The 26,031-nt window shown below is 39.4% G+C and overlaps 1 protein-coding gene across 2 annotated transcripts in view; it reads right to left on the minus strand.

The window, feature by feature from the left end:
- Positions 1-12,731: 12,731 nt before the first annotated feature.
- The window catches only part of ACAD11 (acyl-CoA dehydrogenase family member 11), a 96,773-nt gene continuing 83,473 nt past the window's right edge, over positions 12,732-26,031 (minus strand). For both annotated transcript variants that reach the window (XM_068545925.1, XM_068545924.1), the window contains 3 exons: positions 15,779-15,895; positions 14,777-14,886; positions 12,732-13,869 (listed from right to left, as the gene is read on the minus strand). In XM_068545925.1, coding sequence (XP_068402026.1) covers positions 13,755-13,869; positions 14,777-14,886; positions 15,779-15,895 — 342 coding nt within the window. In that variant the 3' untranslated portion in view covers positions 12,732-13,754. The remainder of the gene's footprint in view (positions 13,870-14,776; positions 14,887-15,778; positions 15,896-26,031) is intronic.

The following is a 26,031-nucleotide window of genomic DNA, read 5'->3' on the forward strand; positions in this document are numbered from 1 at the left end:
TACAGATGGCCAACAGACACTTGAAAAGATGCTCCACATCGATAATTATTAGAGAATTGCAAATCAAAACTACAATGAGGTACCACCTCACACTGGTCAGAATGGCCATCATCAAAAAGTCTATAAACAATACATGCTGGAGAGGGTGTGGAGAAAAGGGAACCCTCTTGCACTGTTGGTGGGAATGTAAATTGGTGCAGCCACTGTGGAGAATTGTATGGAGATTCCTTAAAAATCTAAAAAATGGAGCTACCATACAATATGGCAGTCCCACTCCTAGGCATATATCTGGAGAAAACTCTAATTCGAAATGATACATGCACCCCAATGTTCATAGCAGCACTATTTACAATAGCCAAGACATAGAAGCAACCTAAATGTCCATCTACAGATGAATGGATAAAGAAGATGTGGTACATATCTATACCTACAATGGAATACTACTCAGCCATAGAAAAGAATGAAATAATGCCATTTGCAGCAACATGGGTGGACCTAGAGATTATCACACGAAGTGAAGTAAGTCAGAGAAAGACAAATATCATATGATATCACATATATGGAATCTAAAATATGATAGGGACTTCCCTAGTGGTCCAGTGGTTACGACTTTGCCTTCCAATGCAGGGGGTGTGGGTTCAATCCCTGGTCAGGGAGCTAAGATCCCACATGCCTCACAGCCAAAAAAAAAAAAAAAAAAAAACCAAAAACATAAAACAGAAGCAGTATTGTAAGAAATTCAATAAAGACTTTAAAAGTGTTCACATCAAAAAAAAATCTTAAAATAAATAAATATGATACAAATGAACTTATTTACAAATAAAAATATCACTTATATGTGGAATCTAAAATATGATACAAATAAACTTATTTGCAAAACAGAAATAGACTCACAGACATAGAAAACAAACTTATGGTTACTGAGGGGGAAAGGGGCAAGGGAGGAATAAATTAGAAATTTGGGATTAACTTATACACACTACTATCTATAAAATAGATAATCAACAAGGACCTACTGTAAAGCACAGGGAACTATATTCAATATCTTATAATAAACTGTAATGGAAAAGAATATGAAAATAGAATATATATATGTATAACTGAGTCACTTTGCTGTACAGCAGAAACTAACACAACATTGTAAATCAACTATACTTCAATTTTTAAAAAAGGTAAAAAAGAAGATTTTGTACATTCAAACTGTGTGGGAAAGACAATAGAAAGAATATTATCCACAACAACTAAAGGAACAAAATATTTAGGAATAACTTTAACATGAAATGTGCAAGATTTCTATGAAGACTAGCCCTCTACAGAGGGACATAGAGGAATTATGGAACAGGTAGACATGTCTTATTCCTGGGGAGGATGATTCGATATTGTAGAGGTGTCAGTTGTCCCTAAAGTAAACTCAATGCAATCTCAGTCAAAATCCCAACAAAATGATTTTATGGCTCACTTGTGAGAATACTATAGAACTACAAGAAAGAAATTGGATAACGAATTGCTCAACCAGATTTTAAAATATATTAAAAAGCTACAGAAAATTAAAACTGTGTGGCATAGGCACTGTAAACAAAAGGTCAACAGAAGCAAACAAACTATCAGTCCAAGTACATGATAGACAGCGTGTGGTAAAGATGGCCTGTCCACTAGACATGTGTGTGGGGGGGGTTGAGAGAGGAGAAATGGATTAATCAAGCAACTGGCTAGCCTTTGTATAGATACCTCCTCCCATAAGAAAGGATCCACAGAGTGGCCCTACCTCATTTACTTACATGCACGTATATCCCAGCTACGTCAAACGTTTAAAGTGAAAAATAAAACTTATAAAATCCATTAAATAAAAGAGTGACTCTTCAATCCTAGCCAGTTGCCACACCAAGCCATGAGTATCGTCCTTGATTTCAGCCTCTTTCTCACCACGTTGCTTTCAATTAACTGCGTTTTGTTTCTTCTACACCTTAAATATCTCTAGAGTCTATCTCCAGTCTGTCTCCCCATTGTGAAGCCCTCCAACAAGTTGCCTTGGTTCAGGGCAACAGGATCCTACCTGGTGTCTGACTTCTAACATGGTTCGAGTCCAATCCATTTTTCTTGGAGCAACAATTCTAAAACCAGGTATGACCTTTTTGATCCCATGTTCAATGCCCTTCCATGACTCCTCACTTCTCTCAGGACCAAGTCCAGTGGCTCGTCTTTGGCCCTGCAGCCCTTCATACTCCAGCCCCTTCTCTCTCTGGCATCATCTCTCCTACTATCTCTGTATCATTCCAAAAATAGTGAACTTCTCAGTTTCTAGAGCTTGCCAGCCTTTTCCCCAAAACCTTCCCATATACTGTTCCACCCAGAACATTTCTCCCACACCTCTTGTTCTTAAGGTCTGGGAACCGCCAGTGATCCCCTGATATCGTGGACTCCACTAATGAAATAATTGTATTTACTTGACCATCTCCCCATAAGAAGTAAGTTTTGTGTGTGCCGGGATCATGTCTGTCTTGTCCATCTTAGATCCCCCAGAATTTAGTATTATATCTAGAACATAACAGGCATGCCATAAGTACTTGATGAATGAATTGAACTGTGCTTGTATAAATCTGTTTTTCATAATTAAAAAAAAAACAACCAAATTCACATGGTATAAAATTGACGGTAACAGCAAACAGCAACTTTTACCAATTGGCATTAATAGAGCCCCAGGCTGGGTCTGAGCCAGTGCTGCGTGGGCTGTTTACAAAATTACAAATTCCTGTTCCAGGGCAGTCTCTTCTGACTTCTAGGTATTGGGTTGGCCAAAAAGATTTTTTGGGTTTTTTCCATAAGATGTTACAGAAAAAACCAAACGAACTTTTTGGCCAACCCAATATTTTCAACAATGCCAGCTGCTCAGAATCTGATCCCCTGAGGTTTGGGGCTGGGACTAGAGGTCCCAAATGAGGAGAAATCCCACCTGTGATCCTCTTTTGCTTCTTGCTTCTAGGTTCTTCAGCTGAAGTTGCTTCAGACTCATCTTGTGCACTGTCCTCGACTTTCTACAGTGGAAATGGGGTCTTAGAAATTCTAAAAATATTTTCCATCATTTTCCATGTAAGTACCAGTTTATTTTCTCAAGATTGTGTGATTGATGAAAACCTGGCATTTTCTTGTAGAAATGGGTGGGAGTTTTAGGTTAAGGGAGTTGTCAGCTGACGGAAAGAGCTCCTGAGGGCAAGGACAACATGGGTCTGTGGGCAAGTGCATCCCCAGGGGCACTCAGGAAGGACTGGGGGAACTGCCTGGGACCAGGGTGTTCTCTGCCTCGGCTCTAAAATTAATCTGGTGTTCTCTCAATTCCAGTTGGTCTAATGTCGTGTTGCTTCACCTAGATAGAAATACAAAGTCCTTTTGATTTAATACTTTAAAGAATCATGAGGCAGCAACACTGAATAGGAAGGAACTATTTTAAGTCCCTCAGCACTCATGCTCCACTTGGAGCAAATGGCAAAGCTTCTGTGACTGGTGGCTTCTGCCTCTCTTTTCTTCTGGATGGCTTTTCAAACTTTGTCAGCAAAAGAGAGGTTAAAAAGAACAAATAAAATCATTAACTAATTACGTGAGGGTCACAATATATTATGCGCTTGCCTGTCAAATTATTTACTCCTTTGGGATTTGGTCCAGCTGTCTTGATGGATTGGCAGGAGACTTCTTGCAAAGAGGTTTCAAATGGATTTGGAATTTAAATCTAACTTCAAGCAAAGCGGTCAGAGAGACTGCCAGGGTCCACAGGTCTGGGTGGGTCTGGCCTGAGGTCACGTGTGAGAGCTGGCTGTGAAGGGAGGCTTGTGTGCTGTCAGCACTCGGAGAAGGGAGCCTGCCCTTGTAGGCACTGAACATCCACACCTGATGAGTGGGTCGTCCCTCCAGCTGCATTCACGGCTTAGTCCGTGAGTAGCAGAAAGTTTGTTTAGCATCTTGGAGACAGATAACAGGAGTTGTGATGGACTAAATGGAATGAAATGCAGCAAGTAATCCATTTGGGGGCCATCTCCCCTCAAGCCAAAAGCCTCATCATAAACAATTTGCAGAAGATGGGTTGGGAGAGAATAATTGATGATCACAGCTTGAATTCTATAAAAAGTATTGTCTCCATTTCCCATGACAAGATCATCATTAATTTCCACCAAGTGGGGTGGACTCTGCACACAAATCAACTGTGTGACCTCAAGAGACTGAGTTTACACCCTTCTATTTCCGTGTATTAGAGCCAAGCGTTTTTCCTACTTGGAAACCCTAACTGCCCTGAACAAACAGCAATTTTCCCTCACATGATCTTCAGGAGTGGTTTACCACAGGACCCTTGGTAAACTAGAGATGCTTAGCAGTTCCTGTCATGATGAGTTTGTTTTGTTTGTTTGTTTTTTTTGAACTACAGGAAATGCACTGGAGTTAACTTTTTCCTGCACCAGACAAAAGCATAGAAGTTATAAAAACACTACCTTCCCTTAGCTACAGTAGTAAACGGTGGTTTTGGCTGCTGAGCATCTGTTCTCTGTATCTAATGCCTCAAGGCCTTTCCTGCACTGCGTGTGATTGGCTGGTCGGTGTCTCAGTAACCTCCTGGCCAAGACAGTAGCCACTGGCCACGTGTGACTACTGAGCACTTGAAATGTATCTGAGAAACTAAATTTTTAATTTCATTTTAATTAATTTGTTTAAGTTTAAAAACTGATGCTCAATTCAGTTTTTGAAAACTTATAAATGTGTTTGGAACAATTCAAGCATGTGGATCTACTTTTTCAACTATAAATTTTATGAAACCCACAGACAGTTAACTTTTTACAGTTCAAGTATTTCCATTGAAAAGTTAGCTTCCAAATTGAGATGTGTTGTAAATGTAAAATATACTCTGGATTTTGGGGGGAAAAGTGCAAAATATCTTACTGGTAATTTTTTATATTGATTACATGTTGAAATGATAATATTTGGGTATATTAGGTTAAATAAAATATATTGTTAAAATTAATTTCTCACGTTTCTTTGTACTTCTTTAAATGTGGCACTAGACAATTTAAAATCACACATGTGGCAGGCACTATATTTCTCTTTTCTCTCCCTGTTCCAAGACAGGCCCCAGTGGCCTGTGAGCTGAGCTTGGCCAACCAGCCGCTCCTCAGAGCCTGATCGGGTGAGGCAGCGGGCGAGGCACAGACTGAGTTGGGGGAGGGCAAGGGAGGTCAGCCCTGCTTGTCGGTCACTCTCCCTCCCTGTGTCCTTTCCTGGTGAGACCCTCCAGGCTTTCTTGGTCTTCTGCTTCCATGCCCACCTAGCAGATTCCCTTTAGCACACGTTAGCCAGTCTCTTCCCGGGGTTTTCAGCCAGACACCCGAAAACAGATCTGACTAGAATTTGAAGGGAGTGAGTCTCTAGGCCCTCATTTCTCCAGAATCCCTGGTGCATCAGTTACCACTGAAGTCACCATCACCAGCACCGGATTGGGGCTGGGCTGGGGCAGCTCAAACTCCTCAGGGGATTCTGATGCTCAGCCAGGATTGAGAAGCATGGCTTTAGAGCATCTTCTTTTAAGAAACTGCATGGCCAGTGAGTAAACAGGAGCTTGTGCTACCATACTTCTGATGGAAAGGAAAGCAAAGTTCCTGGGATCCCTGCACTCCAGCAGTCAACAGATGTTTAGTGAGGATTTATTAAGCACTCCCTGGGCATTGTTCTAGACACTAAGTGTGTAGCAGTGAGACAAACACACAAGTATACTTCTTATTGGGAAATGGGGGGATAATAAGCCAAATTAAAAAGAAAGATACATAGTATGTTACAAGATGGACATTCTCAGGAGAAAGCCAAACCAGGGAAGGGGGTAAGGAGTGTGTGCATGTGTGTGTGTATGTGTGTGTGTGTGTTAGAAGGGCAGAGACATTTAGATAGGGTGATCACAGAGGGAACACCTAGAATGTTACATTTACAGGAAGGGAGCAAGCCTTGAGAATGTGGTGTTGGGCCACCCCCAACTTGTGAAGCTGAAGGCTGCTCAAGGCTTCTGGACGCTGGAAGCTGTTGCCCACAAGGAGCAGTGGTCCTGATGGGGAGGGGAGGGGGAGGGGGGGGTCAGAGTCTGTGTGAGGACATGATGAGACCCTTGCCTTAATGACATTCTCTACTTTGTATAACTGAAACTTGAATTCACTTTTGTCGGTTTAAGGGATCACAAAAGAATTTACGTAGCTTCTAGACCAGATACCGTTTGTGGCCAGGTGGGTGCCCTACTTCACCCAAAATATTCCTTGCTAAGAAGGGACTTCAGGGCTTCCCTACGTGAGGGTCACAACATATTATGCGCTTGCCTGTCAAATTATTTACTCCTTTGGGATTTGGTCCAGCTGTCTTGATGGGTTGGCAGGAGACTTCTTGCAAAGAGGTTTCAAATGGATTTGGAATTTAAATCTAACTTCAAGCAAAGCGGTCAGAGAGACTGCTTTGGTTAAGAATCCACCTGCCAAAGCAGGGGACATGGGTTCAAGCCCTGGTCCAGGAAGATCCCACATGCTGCGGAGCAACTAACCCCGTGTACCACAAATACTGACCTGCGCTCTAGAGCCCGTGAGCTACAACTCCTGAGCCCACACACCACAACTACTGAAGCCTGCAGGCCTAGAGCCCGTGCTCCGCAACAAGAGAAGCCACCAAAATGAGAAGCCCGTGCACCGCAACAGAGTAGCCCCCACTTGCCGCAACTAGAGAAAGCCCATGCGCAGCAACAAAGACCCAACGCAGCCAAAAATAAATAAATACATAAAATTTATTAAAAAGGAGGGATCTCAGCCTCTCACTGGAGGCTGCATGTTTTCAGCCAGCTGACCAGGAGCTGGGGTCTTCTTCAATCCCTAGCCAGCAGCACCCACTTGACTACCAGGGTACCTCTAATCCTGGCCTGCACAGGAGGATGTGGACTTGAGGCTCACTTCTGTCTGTCTGTCCAAGTGGACTGGGCCTGTGTGCCTAGGGACAGGTAGCCTTTTAACAGTTGGGTTTTGATCTGTTTTTCATGCATGCGAGTAATCAAAGTTAAAACTAGAGTAGCCTAATTTCCTGGGAGTAGGTGGAGAGCCTTCCTCTGTACAGAGTGAGGAAGGTTTGGAATCAATAGTCCAGGTCTGTTGGGATAAGTGAGAAAACACAGGAATGTTCTTTTTGCACATTTGTTTCTCATAAGAGTGCCCTATTTTAACAGGAAACAATATATATTGTTTCTAATTTTTAAAAAAATCTGGGGCATCCGAGGAACAGCAGAAGGCCGGTATGGCTGGTATGCAGTAAGGAAAAACCAGTAGAAAAGGAAGTCAGAGAGGCCAGGGCAGGGGGGCGAGGAGGCATCTGCAGCCTCCACTTTCACTCGTTTAAAAGAGTGAAACGAATCCAAATCGGAAAAGAAGAAGTAAAGCTGTCACTATTTGCAGATGACATGATACTATACATAGAGAATCCTAAAGATGCTACCAGAAAACTCCTAGAGCTAATCAATGAATTTGGTAAAGTAGCAGGGTACAAAATTAATGCACAGAAATCTCTTGCATTTCTATACACTAATGACGAAAAATCTGAAAGTGAAATTAAGAAAACACTCCCGTTTACCATTGCAACAAAAAATAAAATATCTAGGAATAAACCTACCTAAGGAGACAAAAGACCTGTATGCAGAAAATTATAAGACACTGATGAAAGAAATTAAAGATGATACAAATAGATGGAGAGATATACCATGTTCCTGGATTGAAAGAATCAACATTGTGAAAATGACTCTACTACCCAAAGCAATCTACAGATTCAATGCAATCCCTATCAAACTACCACTGGCATTTTTCACAGAACTAGAACAAAAAATTTCAAAATTTGTATGGAAACACAAAAGACCCCGAATAGCCAAAGCAATCTTGAGAACGAAAAATGGAGCTGGGGGAATCAGGCTCCCTGACTTCAGACTACATTACAAAGCTACAGTAATCAAGACAGTTTGGTACTGGCACAAAAACAGAAATATAGATCAATGGAAGAGGATAGAAAGCCCAGAGATAAACCCACACACATATGGTCACCTTATCTTTGATAAAGGAGGCAAGAATATACAGTGGAGAAAAGACAGCCTCTTCAGTAAGTGGTGCTGGGAAAATTGGACAGATACATGTAAACGTATGAAATTAGAACACTCCCTGACACCATGCACAAAAATAAACTCAAAATGGATTAAAGACCTAAGTGTAAGGCCAGACACTATCAAACTCTTAGAGGAAAACATAGGCAGAACACTCTATGACATACATCACAGCAAGATTCTTTTTGACCCAGCTCCCAGAGAAATGGAAATAAGAACACAAATAAACAAATGGGACCTAATGAAACTTAAAAGCTTTTGCACAGCAAAGGAAACAATAAACAAGACAAAAAGACAGCCCTCAGAATGGGAGAAAATATTTGCAAATGAAGCAACTGACAAAGGATTAATCTCCAAGATTTACAAGCAGCTCATGCAGCTCAATAACAAAAAAACGAACAACCCAATCCAAAAATGGGCAGAAGACCTAAATAGACATTTCTCCAAAGAAGATATACAGATTGCCAACAGACACATGAAAGAATGCTCAACATCATTAATCATTAGAGAAATGCAAATCAAAACTACAATGAGATATCATCTCACACCGGTCAGAATGGCCATCATCAAAAAATCTAGAAACAATAAATGCTGGAGAGGGTGTGGAGGAAAGGGAACACTCTTGCACTGTTGGTGGGAATGTAAATTGATACAGCCACTATGGAGAACAGTATGGAGGTTCCTTAAAAAACTACAAATAGAACTACCATACGACCCAGCAATCCCACTACTGGGCATATACCCTGAGAAAACCATAGGTCAAAAAGAGTCATGTACCAAAATGTTCATTGCAGCTCTATTTACAATAGCCAGGACATGGAAGCAACCTAAATGTCCATCGACAGATGAATGGATAAAGAAGATGTGGCACATATATACAATGGAATATTACTCAGCCATAAAAAGAAATGAAATGGAGGTATTTGTAGTGAGGTGGATGGAGTTAGAGTCTGTCATACAGAGTGAAGTAAGTCAGAAAGAGAAAAACAAATACAGTATGCTAACACATATATACGGAATCTAAGGAAAAAAAAAAAAAAGGCCATGAAGAACCTAGTGGCAAGACGGGAATAAAGACACAGACCTACTAGAGAATGGACTTGAGGATATGGGGAGGGGGTGGGGTGAGATGTGACAGGGTAAGAGAGTGTCATGGACATATATACACTACCAAATGTAAAATAGCTAGTGGGAAGCAGCCACATAGCACAGGGAGATCAGCTCGGTGCTTTGTGACCACCTAGAGGGGTGGGATGGGGAGGGTGGGAGGGAGGGAGATGCAAGAGGGAAGAGATATGGGAACATATTGTATGTGTATAACTGATTCACTTTGTTATAAAGCAGAAGCTAACACACCATCGTAAGGCAATTATACTTCAATAAAGATGTTTAAAAAAAAAAAAAAAGAGTGAAACGAGACTTTCCACCAGCTGGTAACAACCATTGACGCAGCGGGCAAAGGCGCTTCTGGCCACATGCCATTCTCCACCTGACAGTCAGGCGGGCCCCAGAAAGGCACTGCTCAGGACAATCACCCTTTGTTTCTTCACATACTTTGGGGTGAAGATAAGGCAGATAAAAGCCCTTGTTTCACAGAGCTTATCGCAACCACACTCTTATGCTAGAATGTTTGTGGATTTTCTTCATGATAATCACATAATCACAATGAGAAAGAGATAACAAAAAAAGAAATAAAAATATTGTCAAGATCATAAACCCTGAATGCTCTTTGGATGCCTTGAATTAAGTGAGGACACTTCCCAGAATACTGTTTATTTGGAAAATTCTAACAATTACTGAATGTGACTTTGTTTTTCTTAGTTACTCTGACTTCCCTCTGTACCTCAAGCTGATCACAGCACTCTGGCTGCTTAGGCTGCATTCCACATCAAGAAAATTTAAAAAAGTAAACATGCATTCTCTGAATTGTTAAAATACTCATTAAACACCTATTTCATCAACTGATCTGTCCAAACTGCTGTTAATATCCCTTTTCAGCCCCAGTTAATATCCCTTTTCAGCCCCAGTGTTTCTCCAGTTACCCGTAACCCACTCTGGGTCTGTTGTCCAACCACTGTGCTCATGGGCTGGTGCTCAGGCTTCTGCTCTGTTCTGTTTGCAGACCTATAAGTAAATGATTTGCCCTCTCAACAACTGCAAATCAGGGACAAGGAGAGCATCCATGCACATGAATTCATTCCTTCATACTTTTTTTTGAGTGCATACCAGCCAGGCATGGTTCCAGTACACAAAAAAAGTGGACTCTAGTGAGAAGACAGACCATAAATAAGTAATATGTCAAGTGATAAGTGCTGTGAAAAGAGTGGCAGGTAAAGAGGCTAGAGAGTGGTGCTAGCAGGTGGTGCTAGTTCAGAACAAGTGCTCAAGAAAGGACCTTTCAACAAGGTGACTTTGGAGCAGGCATCTGGTAATCTCAGGGTAGGTCTTCCCAGGCAGAGAAAAGAGTGAGAGCCAAGACTCCGAGGCCCAGCTGTGGTGGTCTGGTCTGTTGGAAGCACAGTCCAGAGGCTGTTTGGAGGGAGGCAGGTGGGTGAGCGCAGAGAAGTACTGGGGACAAGCTCAGGTGGATCCTTGTCAGCCAAGGTGAGGGTTAGGGTTTTATTCCTAGTGAGATGGAAAGCCACTGCAGCATTTTGAGAGGTTCAGGCTGGCCGCTATGAGAACAGATCTGAAGCCCAGTTAGAAGACTACCACAGTAATCCAGGCAAAGGGAGAGTGGGGAAATAGGTGCAACAGACAAACATTGGTCCCAAGTGCTAACAGGAGGCCCACTGCTTGGCCTGCACCCCTTCCATTCTGCTTCTTGGGGAGGGATCATCAGGCGCCTGGGAAAAAGAGAGGTCTGGCTGAGGCTACCTGGCTTGACTGAAATCAAGCATTTGTTCATAGCAGTCATTTTCTTAAATACATTTCATTTTATAATATCCTTTATTTAAAAACTTTACTAATTTAAATCCTTCAGAAGCCTGGGTGAGAAGTGCCTTCTTCTGAATTTCCCAGCAACTGTTGTAGCTTAATTCAAGAAAAACGGAAGATGTATTTGTCTGCAAGCCTTATGCAGCCTATCTATTGAATCACCTACATGCTACTATTGGTTTTGCTGCTGTCACCCACTTTATTTTCTTCGACAAAATGCACACATGCCTATGACATGTAAGTAGACCAGAGTTGTGGGAAGAGCTGGAGTGACGTGGACCTGGGGAAAGCCTTGTAAACAGGTTGATGAGGAAATCAGCTCCCCCGTGATCAGCTGAAATTTCTCTTGTGTGTTCTTAAGAGGTTAGAACATCAACTCCCAGAGATCCTTAACTGGCTGCTCCTTTGGATAAGCACTGCCACACCTTCTGTGACTGCTTATGTGTAGAGCTTTATGGTGACTTCCTGTCGGGCAGCCACAGCCCCTCCTCCCCTGCTGCTGCCCACACCGCAAATCTTGGTTAAAGCCCTGACTGGTGAGCTCTCCCCTTCTTCCTGCCTTCCTGTGTGGGGTCACCCTGAAGGGCTACTTCTCATTTTACAGCTGTGTGGGTTCAAATTCCTGGCAAACCTGGCTGACTGTCCTGGGTGGACTGCTCAGAGTGACCCACAGTGACAGCCTGAGGAGACCCCAGAAATGGCCCTGCCACTCCCATGTTTACAGTCAGTCATTCACTCACTGTGACTGAGGCATAGTTCCCTTGGTCTTACTTTATCCTTTGGAGACTGGAATTTTCTGTTTCAACAACTTTTACTACTCTTTTTTAACATGATTTTATCTGAATAAATTAAAGGTAGTTGAGAGAGGTGAATATGGATCACATTGGGGGATGGCTGTGGATGTGACAGACATAGATAAAAACAGATCAACTGAAATGAATCAACCACCAATATAGCCAGTTCTTCTCAAAGAAGAAAAAATCATCACAAAATTACAACTACCAGATATAACTTTTAATTCTAATTGTTCAGAAACAATCCTGATTTGTCCTAAGTCGCAGCTTTTAAAACTAGTAATAAGCTTGACCAGCTTGGGTTATAAGATTTTATCCACTTTAAATAAGGATGCCTTATAAAGTACTTTATTGTGGTTCACAAGTATCAAAGTGCTTCTATATGGCTTCAGTGATTCCCACACAAGCCCTCAGTAGATAAGGGTCCTCTAGGTTTAAAAGTTAATCCCAACATACAAAAAGAAATACGATGTGCAGCGAGGTTAAGGCTCAAAGGCAAATGTTTACAAAGCCCACATGACATGGGCTTCATAAATGTCTGGCCCTAACCCCACTCCAAGATGACATTTAAATAATGATTGAAATAATCTCTACGCATCAATAAATTCATGTGATGTGTATGCTTTCTGATAAAACAGTTTTAAAGCTTTCCAAACTCAAAATACTTTCATTTGAAAATTAAAAAAATTTGCCAGTAACTATTCCAATTCCACAAACTAAAAATGTAACGAGAAACAGGTAAAATTAATTTAAATAATATATTTTATTTAACTCAATATATCCAAAATATTACCATTTCAGCATGTAATCAATATTAAAAAAGTATTAATGAGACATTTAATTTTTTTTTCGTACTGAGTCTTCAAAATCTGGTATATATTATATACTTTCTTAATTTGGATGTTAAATTTTCATTCAAAATACTTGCTCCGTATTTAGATTTCATAAAATTTATATTTGCAAAAGACAATTCACATACACAAGTTATTCCAAGCATACTTAAAAGTTTTCCAGTAACTGAGTTGAGAATCTATATTTAGATTAATTAAATTTTTAAAAAATCAAAAATTCAGTTCCTCAGTTATGCTGACCACAATTCAGGTGCTCAAGACTTACAACATGGCCCGGGCTGCAGTCCTCGGCAGCGCTGACTTAAAGTGCCCCAATGATGTTGGCTTAGGGTGTTGCTATTAACAGAATGGTGTTCAGAGAACACTGTCTTTAATCTCCTCTCAAAACTGCATAACTTTCTTGTAGGTTAAACTATCCACTGTTAGCATCAACATTTTATACATAATTAAAATTTATCTTAATTATATTTTCTCATAAGATGCCATGTCCTCTAGTAACAATCGGATTTTATGTATAAATGCTTCCTGTTGAATTATGAAGAGGCTTATAGCAATACAAACTTTAAAATGACCCAATCAGTCATCCATCCTTCTCCAGGGCAAACATTACCACAAAGTGTTAGGCCAGCCCCTAAAACCAATGTTAAAAAGGGGATCCCACAATATTTTTTACAAAGTAGTGATTAAATATTCCTTGACTATTTATTTAAATGGAACAATTCCTGAAAGTAAAAAAGTGAAAATATTTTTACACTATGCTTTAGTTTGCCAATTTATTTCATGATTTCTTTACAAGAGGAGCATTTAAAAAATAAATGCTATACACTTAGGTGTTAGACTGAATGACAACAGCTATGAAATTTCCTTTTTCACTGAAACCCTTGAAATTATAAGATTTTAAGTGTGACCCTTGAAATGACAAAACCCATTGATTAAAACAGATGCTCAAATCTTTACCAAAGTGAGTAATTAATCCTGTGCTTAAACTGCTGCAAAAGCTGAATGAGATACAAATGCTGGAGCCAATGAATTCTACACCTTGGCCCTCAGGCTTCTGGCTTGGTCCCACAGCTCCATTTTTGCGACTGCCGAGAGGTGAACTTCATCGGGCCCATCTGCTAAGCGCAAAGTTCGCGTTAGGGCATACCTGCAAAAACACAAAGAGCAGGGATGGCAGGACTTATCAAAGAGGAACCTGATGCTTTAACATCAGTCACTCTGATTCTAAGCCAAGAGTATTATTGTTTGAAATCTCGCCAAGGCAGTGATAAGAAAATTGCACAGGGAAAATCAAGGAAAGTCAGCCCAAGGGCTTGTGAAATGCCATTTTCAAGTCCTCATCTTGGGAGTGGAATCTTAAATGGCACAGTGCAGTGGGCTTAATCTCAGTCTTGGTTTGCTGTAGGTACTAGTATTTGCTAGAACTAGGAGATATCTTAGGTAATCCACAGGCCATGAAGAATATATAACATTTATATACTATAAATATATAGTACTATATATTTAGTTCTTTCTTATTAAAAATTGATGGGGGATAAACTGATGGGGCACCAGCCTCTTATCTCCAGTGTGAGAGAGAAGGTGGCAACATGCCTGGTGGTGATGGGCAGTGGAGAGTATTCCTTCTTGATCTCAGCAAGCACATGTGGACATGAGATGGTGGCTGGCATGCACTGCCGCAGTCTGGCCACGGCCTCCGGTTGTGGGTGGTAAAGTGTCCTAAGTGCATACCTAAGCCTTGCTCTGCTCCCCTCCTCTCCTTCCTGTTCCAGGGTGAACCCCCATGAGTTATTTACAGCCCAGGAACCCTCAGTGCATCTTCTCAGTGTAAAAGTGAACATGGTTGAGTGAAATGACAATTGTAATCATAAAACTATTTATTGGTACTGAGCTCTATAGTAAAATACCTATATTGCCTCAGTTAGCCTTCAATTATGCTTTAAAGTAAGTTAGTTATCTTTATTTTCTTCATAAACAGTTAGTATCAAGCCATCTGTAGATTTTTAACTCCAAGCCCATAAAATGTAGATGGTGATTAAATGACATCTACTCACATGTTAGCCAGAGGGTATTCGTGGGAAACACCGGCACCTCCACACACTTGGATGGCCTGGTCAACAATTTTGCAGACGGCCCGAGGGGCAGCCACTTTAATCATTGCAATCTACATAAACAAGATATAAAAAGAATGTTCCTTTCTTAGACAATACACAATGTGATAAAATTTGATATAATCTGTATTTTCTTTGTGAAAAGAAACAAGGGAACTTTCCCACATACACACACCACTGAAACACGATCTTTGATGAAAGCCAACAAAGATCCACTAATGCAGCTAACGGACATATTTCAGTCAACACAGACCTTTTGGAAAGAGATATCTCTTCCAAATCACATTTTATTAACTTATTTATTACTTGCATTGTCTTGTTTCTGAAAGGATTTCAGGCAACTGATAAGTGACATTCATCACCTTAGGGATCATAAAGAGTTAAAAAGTCTTCGCTAATCAGTTTTCCCTTGGCAATTTCATTGCTTTTATAATTAAACAATCATGTTCTTATTCCAAATAAGCCAGAAACATAAGAAGGCAGGGGACGAGAGGTGTCTTCTATGAAACATTTCTAGTTGGCAGCACAGTGCTCTGCATTCTGTATCAACTTGGTCAGTCTTCGCTAGAACCCTAGGCCATAGGCAGACAGGTCAGATACTTTGCCCAAGGTCAAGAGGTTAGCAGAAAGTAACATACCGGGTACAATTCCAAGTCAGTATGAAGTTTGGTATTTACCTTCTCTACCTTCTGTTGCTGCATCTCAAGAAACCTGAAGATATTCTGCATCCTGAAAATCATTCCCTAAAGCAGCCCAGTGAAAGGAAAACTAGCGAGGGTGATTGTATAAATGTATAAATTATACATTTATAATTTTTAAACCGAAATCACATGGAAGCTTCCGATATTCTGAGTGCCCTCAAGGCACCATGAAACCTGGAATGCCCCAAGAGTGGGACAAACTTCCTGGAGAAGGCTTGGCAGATGGTGGTCCAAGGGGCCTCACCTCCTTCTTAGCACCAGAGCTGCCCAGAGTATCAATGCTGTGGGCAGCTTTCAAGGTCAACAAGCGGATCTCCTCAATGGCAATGCGGCTTTCAGCGATCCAGTGAGCCACCACCTCCTGCAGGGGAGCAAAGGGCAGCAGAAGAAGGAGGAGATAAGCCGGTGTCAGAGGTCCACATGTAACACAGACTGGTAGTTTGGTGAAAACATCCTCTACGCCAAGGACTGTTCTCAAGCCTTACTCTATATATTTTTATTTTTATTATATATTTTTAATATATTTATTTATTTTATCTTTGGCTGCGTTGGGTCTTAGTTGCTGCATGCGGGCTTTCTCTAGTTGCAGTGAGTGGGGTCTACTCTTCGTTGTGGTGCGTGGGCTTCTCATTGTGGTGGCCTCTCTTGTTGCAGAGCACAGGCTCTAGGCATGAGGGCTTCAGTAGTTGTGGCACGCAGGCTCAGTAGTTGTGGTGCATGGGCTTAGTTGCTCCAGGACATGTGGGATCTTCCTGGACCAGGGCTCGAACCTGTGTTCCCTGAATTGGCAGGCAGATTCTTAACCACTGTGCCACCGGGGAAGTCCTCTATATATTTTTAAATGGAAGAGTTAATTTGTTTGAAATAACCAGCCAGCCACATACCCATGGAATGCTGCAGGTAACATTGGCGGATTTTAGAAAAAAACTTTATTTGCTCAGAAAAATAATTTATTTTGGATATCCTGGTGTCTAAAGTCAAGATGGTCTCACTGAGCAATTGTTTTATTGCCAGGACACTCCTTACTGGCCCTTCTGAATGCTAACTGCACACTCCCATTGAAACTTCGTTAAATGTAAGGTGGTGGACCTGCTTATTGACAATCTAGATAATTCCTAAGATATTTCAGTGTGAGAATGGTCCAGCATCTTTTGTTGTGTTATTACTATTATTTATTTAATAAACATGAACTTTTTCTTTGGTGAACAGTTCTATGAATTTTAACACATGTATATACTGGTATAACCACAAACACGATACAGAACAGTTTCATCTCCCCCAAAAAACTCCCTCATGCTGCCCCTTTTTAGCCCTACTTCTGCCCTCTAGCAACCACTGAATGGTTCTCAGTTATTATACTGTTGCCTTTTCCAGAATGTCATATAAATGGAATCATTTAGCATGTATTCTTTAGAGACCGGCTTCCTTCACTCAGCATAATTCCTTTGAATTTCATCCGAATTGTTCTGTGTATCAACTGTCCATGCCTCTTTATCACTGAGTAGTATTCCATTGTAGGGATGTACCACGATTTGTTTTTCCATTCACCTGTTGAAGGACATTTGGGTTGTTTCCAGTTTTTGGTGAATTATTAACAGAGCTTCTGTAAATATCTGTATATGGGTTTCTGTGTGAACATACCTTTTCACTTTTTAAAGCAAATACCAGGAGTGGAATTGTTAGGTCATGTGGTAAATACTTATAAGAAGCCGTCGAAGTTTTCCAGAGTGACTGTACCATTTTGCATTCCCACCAGCAGTATATGAGTTCCACTTACTCTCCAAACCATCAGCACTTGCTATCATCAGTATTTTTAAATTTTAGCCATTTTAACAATGTGCAGAGATATCTCATGGTGGTTTTAATTTGCATTTCCCTAATTGCTGATGATATTGGTCACCTCTTGATGTGTTTATTTGCCATTTATAAATTGTTTGGTGACAAGTCTGTTCAAGTCATTTGCCCATTTTTTAATTGGGCTTAGAGAGCTGGGCTTAGAGAGTTCATTATTCAGTCATTTGTTAGATAGGTAATTTGCAAACATTTTCTCCCAGTCCATAGCTTTTTTCATTCTCTTAATAGTGACTTTCATAGTGCCAAAGTGCTCAATTTTAATGAAGTCCAATTTGTCAATTTTTTTCCCTTATGTGTCATGTTTTTGGTGCATGTCTAAGAACATTTTGCCTAATACCAGGTCAGGAGACTTTTATCTTCGTGATATTTTCACCTATATATAAAAGTCAATTGACCCATGTTTTTATGAGTCTATTTCTAGACCTGCTATTCTGTTCCAAAGACCTATGTGTCTCTCCTTATACCACACTGTCTTGTCGTAGCTTACGGTAAGTCTTCAATCAGATACTGTGATTCCTCCAACTTTACTCTTCTTTTTCAAACTGTTTTATTATTTTAGTTTCTCTGCATTTCCATATAAATTCTAGGATCAACTTGTTTATATCTACAAAAATGTTCTGCTGGGATTCTGATTGGAATTACATTAAATCTATAGATCAATTTGAGAATAGCTCACATCTTTACTATGTTAGCCTTCCAATCCATGAACACAGTATTTCTCTGTATTTATTTAGGCTTCTTTTGGTTTCTTTTACACTTTTATAATTTTTAGCATGTAGATTCTATACATGTTTTGTTAGATTTGTACCTATTTCCTTTCTTAGTCTATTGTAAATGGTATTTTAAAAATTTCAGCTTCCGATTGTTCACTGCTAGTATACAGAAATAAAATTGTTCATTGCTAGTATACAGAAATAAAATTAATTTTATGTGTTGATTCAATCCTATGACTTTGCTAAACTCACTTATTATTAGTTCTAGGAGGATTGTTTTGTTCTGTTTGGTAGATTCCTAAGGATTTTCTACACAATCATGTTGTCTGCAAAGAGGGGCAGTTTTATCTATTCTTTCCCCCAACTATGCACTTTATTTCTTTTTCTTGTCTCACCACAATGGCTAAGACTTCCTCTATGATGATAAAGAGCAGTGGTGATGGGACTTCCCTGGTGGCACAGTGGTTAAGAATACGCCTGCCAATGCAGGGGACATGGGTTCAAGCCCTGGTCCGGGAAGATCCCACATGTCACGGAGCAACTAAGCCTGTGTGCCAAAACTACTGAGCTTATGCTCTAGAGCCCATGAGCCACAACTACTGAGCCCACGTTCCACAACTACTGAAGCTTGCGCACCTAGAGCCCATGCTCTGCAACAAGAGAAGCCACCGCAATGAGAAGTCTGCTCACTGCAATGAAGAGTAGCCCCCCTCGCCCCAACTAGAGAAAGACTGCGTGCAGCAATGAAGACCCAACACAGCTAAAAATAAATAAATAAATAAAATTTTAAAAAGTGTTAAAAAAAAAAAAAGAGCAGTGGTGAGAGTAAACATCCTTGCTTTGGTCCCAATCTTGGGAATGAAAACATTCAGTCTTTCATTATTAAGTACGATGTTAGCGGTAGAATTTTTAGATGCTCCGTATTAGGTTAAATAAATTCCTTTCTATCTCTAGTATGCTGAGAGCTTTATCATGAATAGATGCTGAAGTTTGTCAAGTGCCTTTTTCTATCAATCGACATGATCATGTGGTTTTTCTTTTCTAGGCTGTTAATATGGCACATTACAATGATTAATTTTCTTAATGATTGATATTTGAATATGCATCAGCCTTGCATTCCTGGGATAAACCTCACTTGGTTGTTCTTTTTACATATTGCTGGATTACATTTGCTAGGTTTTTGCATCTATACTGGTCTGTAGTTTGTTCTTGTCTGGTTTTGGATTAGTGTAATTCTGGTCTCATAAATGAGTTGGCAAGTGCTTCCTCCTCTTCATTTTTCTGGAAGAGATTGTGTAGAATTTGTGTTATTTCTTCTTTAACTGTTTAGCAGAATTTACCAGTGATACCATTTGGGCCTGAAGATTTCTTTTCTCAGGATATTTTAAACTGTGTATTCAGCTTCTTTAATAGTTGTAGAACCATTCAGGTTATCTATTTCACATTCAGTGAGTTTTGGTATTTTGTGGCTTTTGAGGAATTGATCCATTTCATCTAAGTTGCTAAATCTATGTGCTCTGCATACATGCCTGAGTGTGTGTTTCCCAAGCCCCAGATCTAGAGTGGAGCAGACTACCTCAGCTTCAGCACCAGTCCCTATTCTCCAGTTCAGGTTTTCCCAGAGAGCTCCACATTGTGGTTTATAGAATACTTGAACAAATTATGAAATTGGTATTTCCAAAGACTTCTATTTCCAGGAAGATGGAATAGATGTACTTTTCCCTATTCCTCCTGCAAAGTACAACTAAAATCTTGGGCATCATCAAAAGAACAAACACAAGAAGACTCTGAAAGGTAGAGAGAAGAAGCCAGACTGGCCAGGGACTTTGGGAACAGAAGAACAACATGGTAGTAAGTTCCCTCCGTTTCCTCTTTGTCTCATATATCCCAGACTTGGAGCTGAAGAAGCCAGCAACCTGGAAATACCAATGAGCACAGACAAAAATCAAACAAAAAACAGCCTCAACAAATACTGTCTTTAGCTGAAGGATTGGGAAGGGGCAGCTAGAAAGACAGAAAACTTAGAGAATAACCATTCTACCCAAGCCAATACTAAAGAAAAAAGCACTGGCCCCACTCCTACTCATGCCAGCACAGACTTCCACCCTTGTGAGTGCGAGATGAGGTACCTCAACACTCCTGCCAGGGTGGTATCAGACAGAGAGTGTCAAGTAAGGAGCAACACCAGGAACAAGTTCCCTCCCCTCTATGATGTCATTGGGGACCACCCGGTGATGAGAATGCACCCCTTTCCTCAGCTACCGGTGGAGGCTGAGCGGGAAGCTGGACTTCTACCTACCTCTGCCTGGCAGTAATGAGGTGCAACCCCTTCCTCTAACAGAGCAGTGTCAGAGAAACCCAGCTAAAATAGAAAGTTTAAATAAGATCCAGAATCTCATAACATAATATGAAAATGTCTAGGTTTTAATAAAAAATTATTTGTTATGCCAAAACCCAGGAAGTCTCAAAATTTATGATGATGACAACTCTGAGATGACAGAAATGTTATAATTTCTGACAAAGATTTTAAAGCAACTATGATAAAAATGCTTCAGTCAGTAAATAGAAACACAACTGAAACAAATGAGAAAATAGAAATCCTCAGCAAAGGAACTTAAGTCTTAGTAATGAAATTACTAAGAAGAAATAAAGAAGAAAAAAATGGATATTTTGTAACTGAAAAATATGACCATTTAAATAAAAAGCTCAGTGGATGGGCTCAACAGCAGAATGGAGGGGACAAAGGAACAAATCAGTGAACTGGAAGACAGGACAATAGCAATTGCCCAATCTGAACCACAGAGAGAAAATAGACCAAAAATTTTTTTTAAAGAATAGCATTAAAATAAACAAATTAATTAATTAAAAAATTTTTAAAAAGAGGATCTCAAGGAAAATTGAAAAATACACTGATGGGATTAATATAAAAATACAATACATAAAAATTTGTGGAATACAGGTAAAGCAGTGTTGAGAGGAAAATTTACAGCACTAAACACATAGATTAGAAAATAGGAAAAGTCTCACATCAATACTCCTTGCTACCGCACCAAGAACCTATAAAAAAAGAGCAAAATAAGTCTGAAGAAAGCAAAAGAAAGGATATGATAAATAGCAGAAATCAATAAAATTGAAAACAAAACAAAAAAAATAGAGAAAATCAATGAAACAAAGATCCTGTTAATGTTGTCATATCAATTATTATATTGTATAATTTTATATATTAATAATTAATACATATTCTTTGAAAAGACCAGTAAAATTGACAGACCTTTAACAAGACAGACAAAGGAAAAGGAAGGCACAAATAACCAATTTCAGTAATGAAACGGAATATCACTGAAGACCCTGCAGACATCAATAGGATAACAGGAGAATATTATGAACAACTCTAAACACATAAAATTGACAGCTTAGACAAAATGGATCACTTCCTCAAAAAATACAAACCACCACAATTCATTCAATATAAAATAGATAATGTGAATAACCCTATAGCTATTAAGGAAACTGAATTGTAAATTAAAAACTAACCCCAGACCAAATCTCCAGGCCCAAATTGTTTCATTGGAGATCTCTACCAAATGTTTAAAGAAGAATTAACATAAATCTAGACAATCTGGTTTTCTTTAATTAACAATAATCTTTGACGTTCAGACTACCTGCCCTTTGTTGCAAAACTCCTATATATCCTGGCTCCCTCCTAGGAACAGTTCTCTCAGGGTTACTTGAGATGCTGCCTCTCAGGCTTGAAGTCCTAAAAATTTCCACCAAATAAAACATAACTCTCGGGACTTCCCTGGTGGGCCAGTGGGTTAGACTCTGTGCTCCCAATGCAGGGGGCCCGTGATCAATCCCTGGTCGGGAAACTAGATCCTGCATGCATGCAGCAACTAAGAGTTCACATGCCACAACTAAGAAGTCTGCATACTTCAACTAAGAACCCACATGCCACAACTAAGTCCACATGCTGCAACTAAAGATCACACATGCTGCAACTAAGACCTGGCACAGCCAAAGTAAATAAATACATAGTAAATTTTAAAAAAACCAAAACTTTCCAAAAAAATAAAAAGAATTATATACATAATGACAAAGTAGGGTTTATTCTAAGGATGCAAAGCTAGTTTAGTATTGAAAATCCATCAATGTACTCCATCATATTAACAAGATGAAAAAAAAATCACATGGTCATACAAATTAATGCAGAAAAATCATTTGACAAAATTCAACATTCATTCATGATAAAAACTCTCAGAAAACTAATTATAGAGGGGAATTCAACTTAACAAAGAACATCTACAAAAAATCTACAGCCAACATTACACATAATGTTCTCCTAAGAAACTGGATCACTCATACACAGCTGGTGAGAATGAAAAATGGCATAGTCATTCTGGAAGACAGTTGGGTGGTTTCTTAAAAAACTAAACATGCAACTACTGTATGACCCAGCAACTGAGTTTTTAGGCATTTATACCAGAGAAATAAAGAATTAAGTTGATGCTAAAACCTATACTTGAATGTTTATAGCAGCTTTATTTGTAACAGCTCAAAACTGGAAAGGACCCAAATATCCCTCAACAGGTGAATAGTTAAACTGTGATAATCCACACCAAGGAATACTACTCAACAATAAAAAGAAGCCAGCTACTGATACATATAACCTGGATGAATCTCCAAAGAATTATGCTGAATGAAAAAAACCAACCACAAAAGTTTAAATACTGTATAATTTCTTTCCTGAAATGACAAAATTATAAAGATGAAGAACAGATTAGTGGTTGCCAGGAGTTAAGGAGGGAGGAGGGGTGAGAGTGAAATGGGTGCAGCTATAAAAGGACAACATGAGGGCTCTTTGTGGTAATGGAAATGTTATGTATCTTGACTGTATTGATGACAATATCTTGGTTCTGATAATGTATTATAGTTTGATAAGATGTTGCAATTGGAAGAAACTGGGTCAAAGGTACAAGGTTTCTATCTGTATTATTTCTTTTTTTTTTAATTTAATTTTATTTTTTTTATACAGCAGGTTCTTATTAGTCATCTATTTTATACATATCAGTGTATATATGTCAATCCCAATCACCCAATTCATCACACTCCCACCCCCAGCCCCCCGCCACTTTCACCCCCTTGGTGTCCATACATTTGTTCTCTATGTCTGTGTCTCAATTTCTGCCCTGAAAACCAGTTCATCTGTACCATTTTTCTACGTTCCACATATATGCGTTAATATACGATATTTGTTTTTCTCTTTCTGACTTACTTCACTCTGTATGACAGTCTCTAAATCCATTCACGTCTCAACAAATGACCCAATTTCATTCCTTTTTATGGCTGAGTAATATTCCATTGTATACATGTACCAAATCTTCTTTATCCATTCGTCTGTCGATGGGCATTTAGGTTGTTTCCATGACCTGGCTATTGTAAATAGTGCTGCAATGAACATTGGGGTGTATGTGTCTTTTTGAATCATGGTTTTCTCTGGGTATATGCCCAGTAGAGGGATTGCTGGATCATATGGAAATTCTATTTTTAGTTTTTTAAAGAACCTCCATACTGTTCTCCATAGTGGCTGTATCAATTTACATTCCCACCAACAGGGCCAGAGGGTTCCCTTTTCTCCACACCCTCTCCAGCATTTGTTGTTTGTAGATTTTCTGATGACTCCCATTCTAGCTGGTGTGACGTGATACCTAATTGTAGTTCTGATATGCATTTCTCTAATAATTAGTGATGTTGAGAAGCTTTTCATGTGCTTCTTGGCCATCTGTATGTCTTCTTTGGAGAAAGGTCTATTTCTGTCTTCTGCCCATTTTTGGATGGGGTTGTTTGTTTTTTTGATACTGAGTTGCATGAGCTGCTTCTAAAATTGGAAGTTAATCCTTTGTCAGTTGCTTCATTTCCAAATATTTTCTCCCATTCTGAGGGTTGTCTTTTCGTCTTGTTTATGATTTCCTCTACTGTGCAAAAGATTTTAAGTTTCATTAGGTCCCATATTTTTGCTTTTATTTCCATTTCGCTAGGAGTTGGGTCAAAAAGGATCTTGCTGTGATTTATGTCATAGTGTTCTGCCTATGTTTTCCTCTAAGAGTTTTATAGTATCCGGCCTTATATTTAGGTCTTTAATCCATTTTGAGTTTATTTTTGTGTGTGGTGTTAGGGAGTGTCCTAATTTCATTCTTTTACCTGTAGCTGTCCAGTTTTCCCAGCACCACTTATTGAAGAGGCTGTCTTTTCTCCATTGAATATTCTTGCTTCATTTATCAAAAATAAGGTGACCATATGTGCATGGGTTTATCTCTGGGCTTTGGATCCTGTTCCATTGATCTATATTTCTGTTTTTGTGCCAGTACCATACTGTCTTGATTACTGTAGCTTTGTGGTATAATCTGAAGTCAGGGAGCCTGATTCCTCCAGCTCCATTTTTCTTTCTCAAGATTGCTTTGGCTATTTGGGGTCTTTTGTGTTTCCATACAAATTGTGAAATTTTTTGTTCTAGTTCTGTGAAAAATGCCAGTGGTAATTTGATAGGGATTGCATTGAATCTGTAGATTGCTTTGGGTAGTATACTCACTTTCACAATGCTAATTCTTCTAATCCAAGAACATGGTATATCTCTCCATCTATTTGTATCATCTTTAATTTCTTTCATCAGTGTCTTATATTTTTCTGCATACAGGTCTTTTGTTTCCTAGGTAGGTTTATTCCTAGGTATTTTATTCTTTTTGTTGCAATGGTAAATGGGAGTGTTTCCTTAATTTCACTTTCAGATTTTTCCATCATTAGTGCATAGGAATGCAAGAGATTTCTGTACATTAATTTTGTATCCTGCTACTTTACCAGATTCATTGATCAGTTCTAGTAGTTTTCCGGTAGCATCTTTAGGATTCTCTATGTATAGTATCATGTCATCTGCAAACAGTGACAGCGTTAGTTCTTCTTTTCTGATTTGGATTCCTTTTATTTCTTTTTCTTCTCTGATTGCTGTGGCTAACACTTCCAAAACAATGTTGAATAATAGTGGTGGGAGTGGGCAACCTTGTCTTGTTCCTGATCTTAGTGGAAATGGTTTCAGTTTTTCACCATTGAGGACGATGTTGGCTGTGGGTTTGTTATATATGGCCTTTATTAGGTTCAGGTAAGTTGTCTCTATGCCTACTTCCTGGAGGGTTTTTATCATAAATGGGTATTGAATTTTGTCAAAAGCTTTTTCTGCATCTATTGAGATGATCATATGGTTTTTCTTCTTCAGTTTGTTAATATGGTGTATCACATTGATTGATTTGCATATATTGAAGAATCCTTGCATTCCTGAGATAAACCCCACTTGACCATGGTGTATGATCCTTTTAATGTGCTGTTGGATTCTGTTTGCTAGTATTTTGTTGAGGATTTTTGCATCTATGTTCATCAGTGATATTGGCCTGTAGTTTTCTTTCTTTGTGACATCTTTGTCTGGTTTTGGTATCAGGGTGATGGTGACCTCGTAGAAGGAGTTTGGGAGTGTTCCTCCCTCTGTTATAGTTTGGAAGAGTTTGAGAAGGATAGGTGTTAGCTCTTCTCTAAATGTTTGATAGAATTCGCCTGTGAAGCCATCTGGTCCTGGGCTTTTGTTTGTTGGAAGATTTTTCCTCACAGTTTCAATTTCAGTGCTTGTGATTGGTCTGTTTATATTTTCTATTTCTTCCTCGTTCAGTCTCAGAAGGTTGTGCTTTTCTAAGAATTTTTCCATTTCTTCCAGGTTGTCCATTTTTTGGCATAGATTTGCTTGTAGTAATCAATTATGATCCTTTGCAGTGTCTCTGCAGTGTCAGTAGTTACTTCTCCTTTTTCATTTCTAATTCTATTGATTTGAGTCCTCTCCCTCTTTTTCTTGATGAGTCTGGCTAATGGTTTATCAGTTTTGTTTATCTTCTCA

This window comes from Eschrichtius robustus, chromosome 6, assembly GCF_028021215.1.
Source record: "Eschrichtius robustus isolate mEscRob2 chromosome 6, mEscRob2.pri, whole genome shotgun sequence".
Classification (NCBI taxonomy): Eukaryota; Metazoa; Chordata; class Mammalia; order Artiodactyla; family Eschrichtiidae; genus Eschrichtius; species Eschrichtius robustus.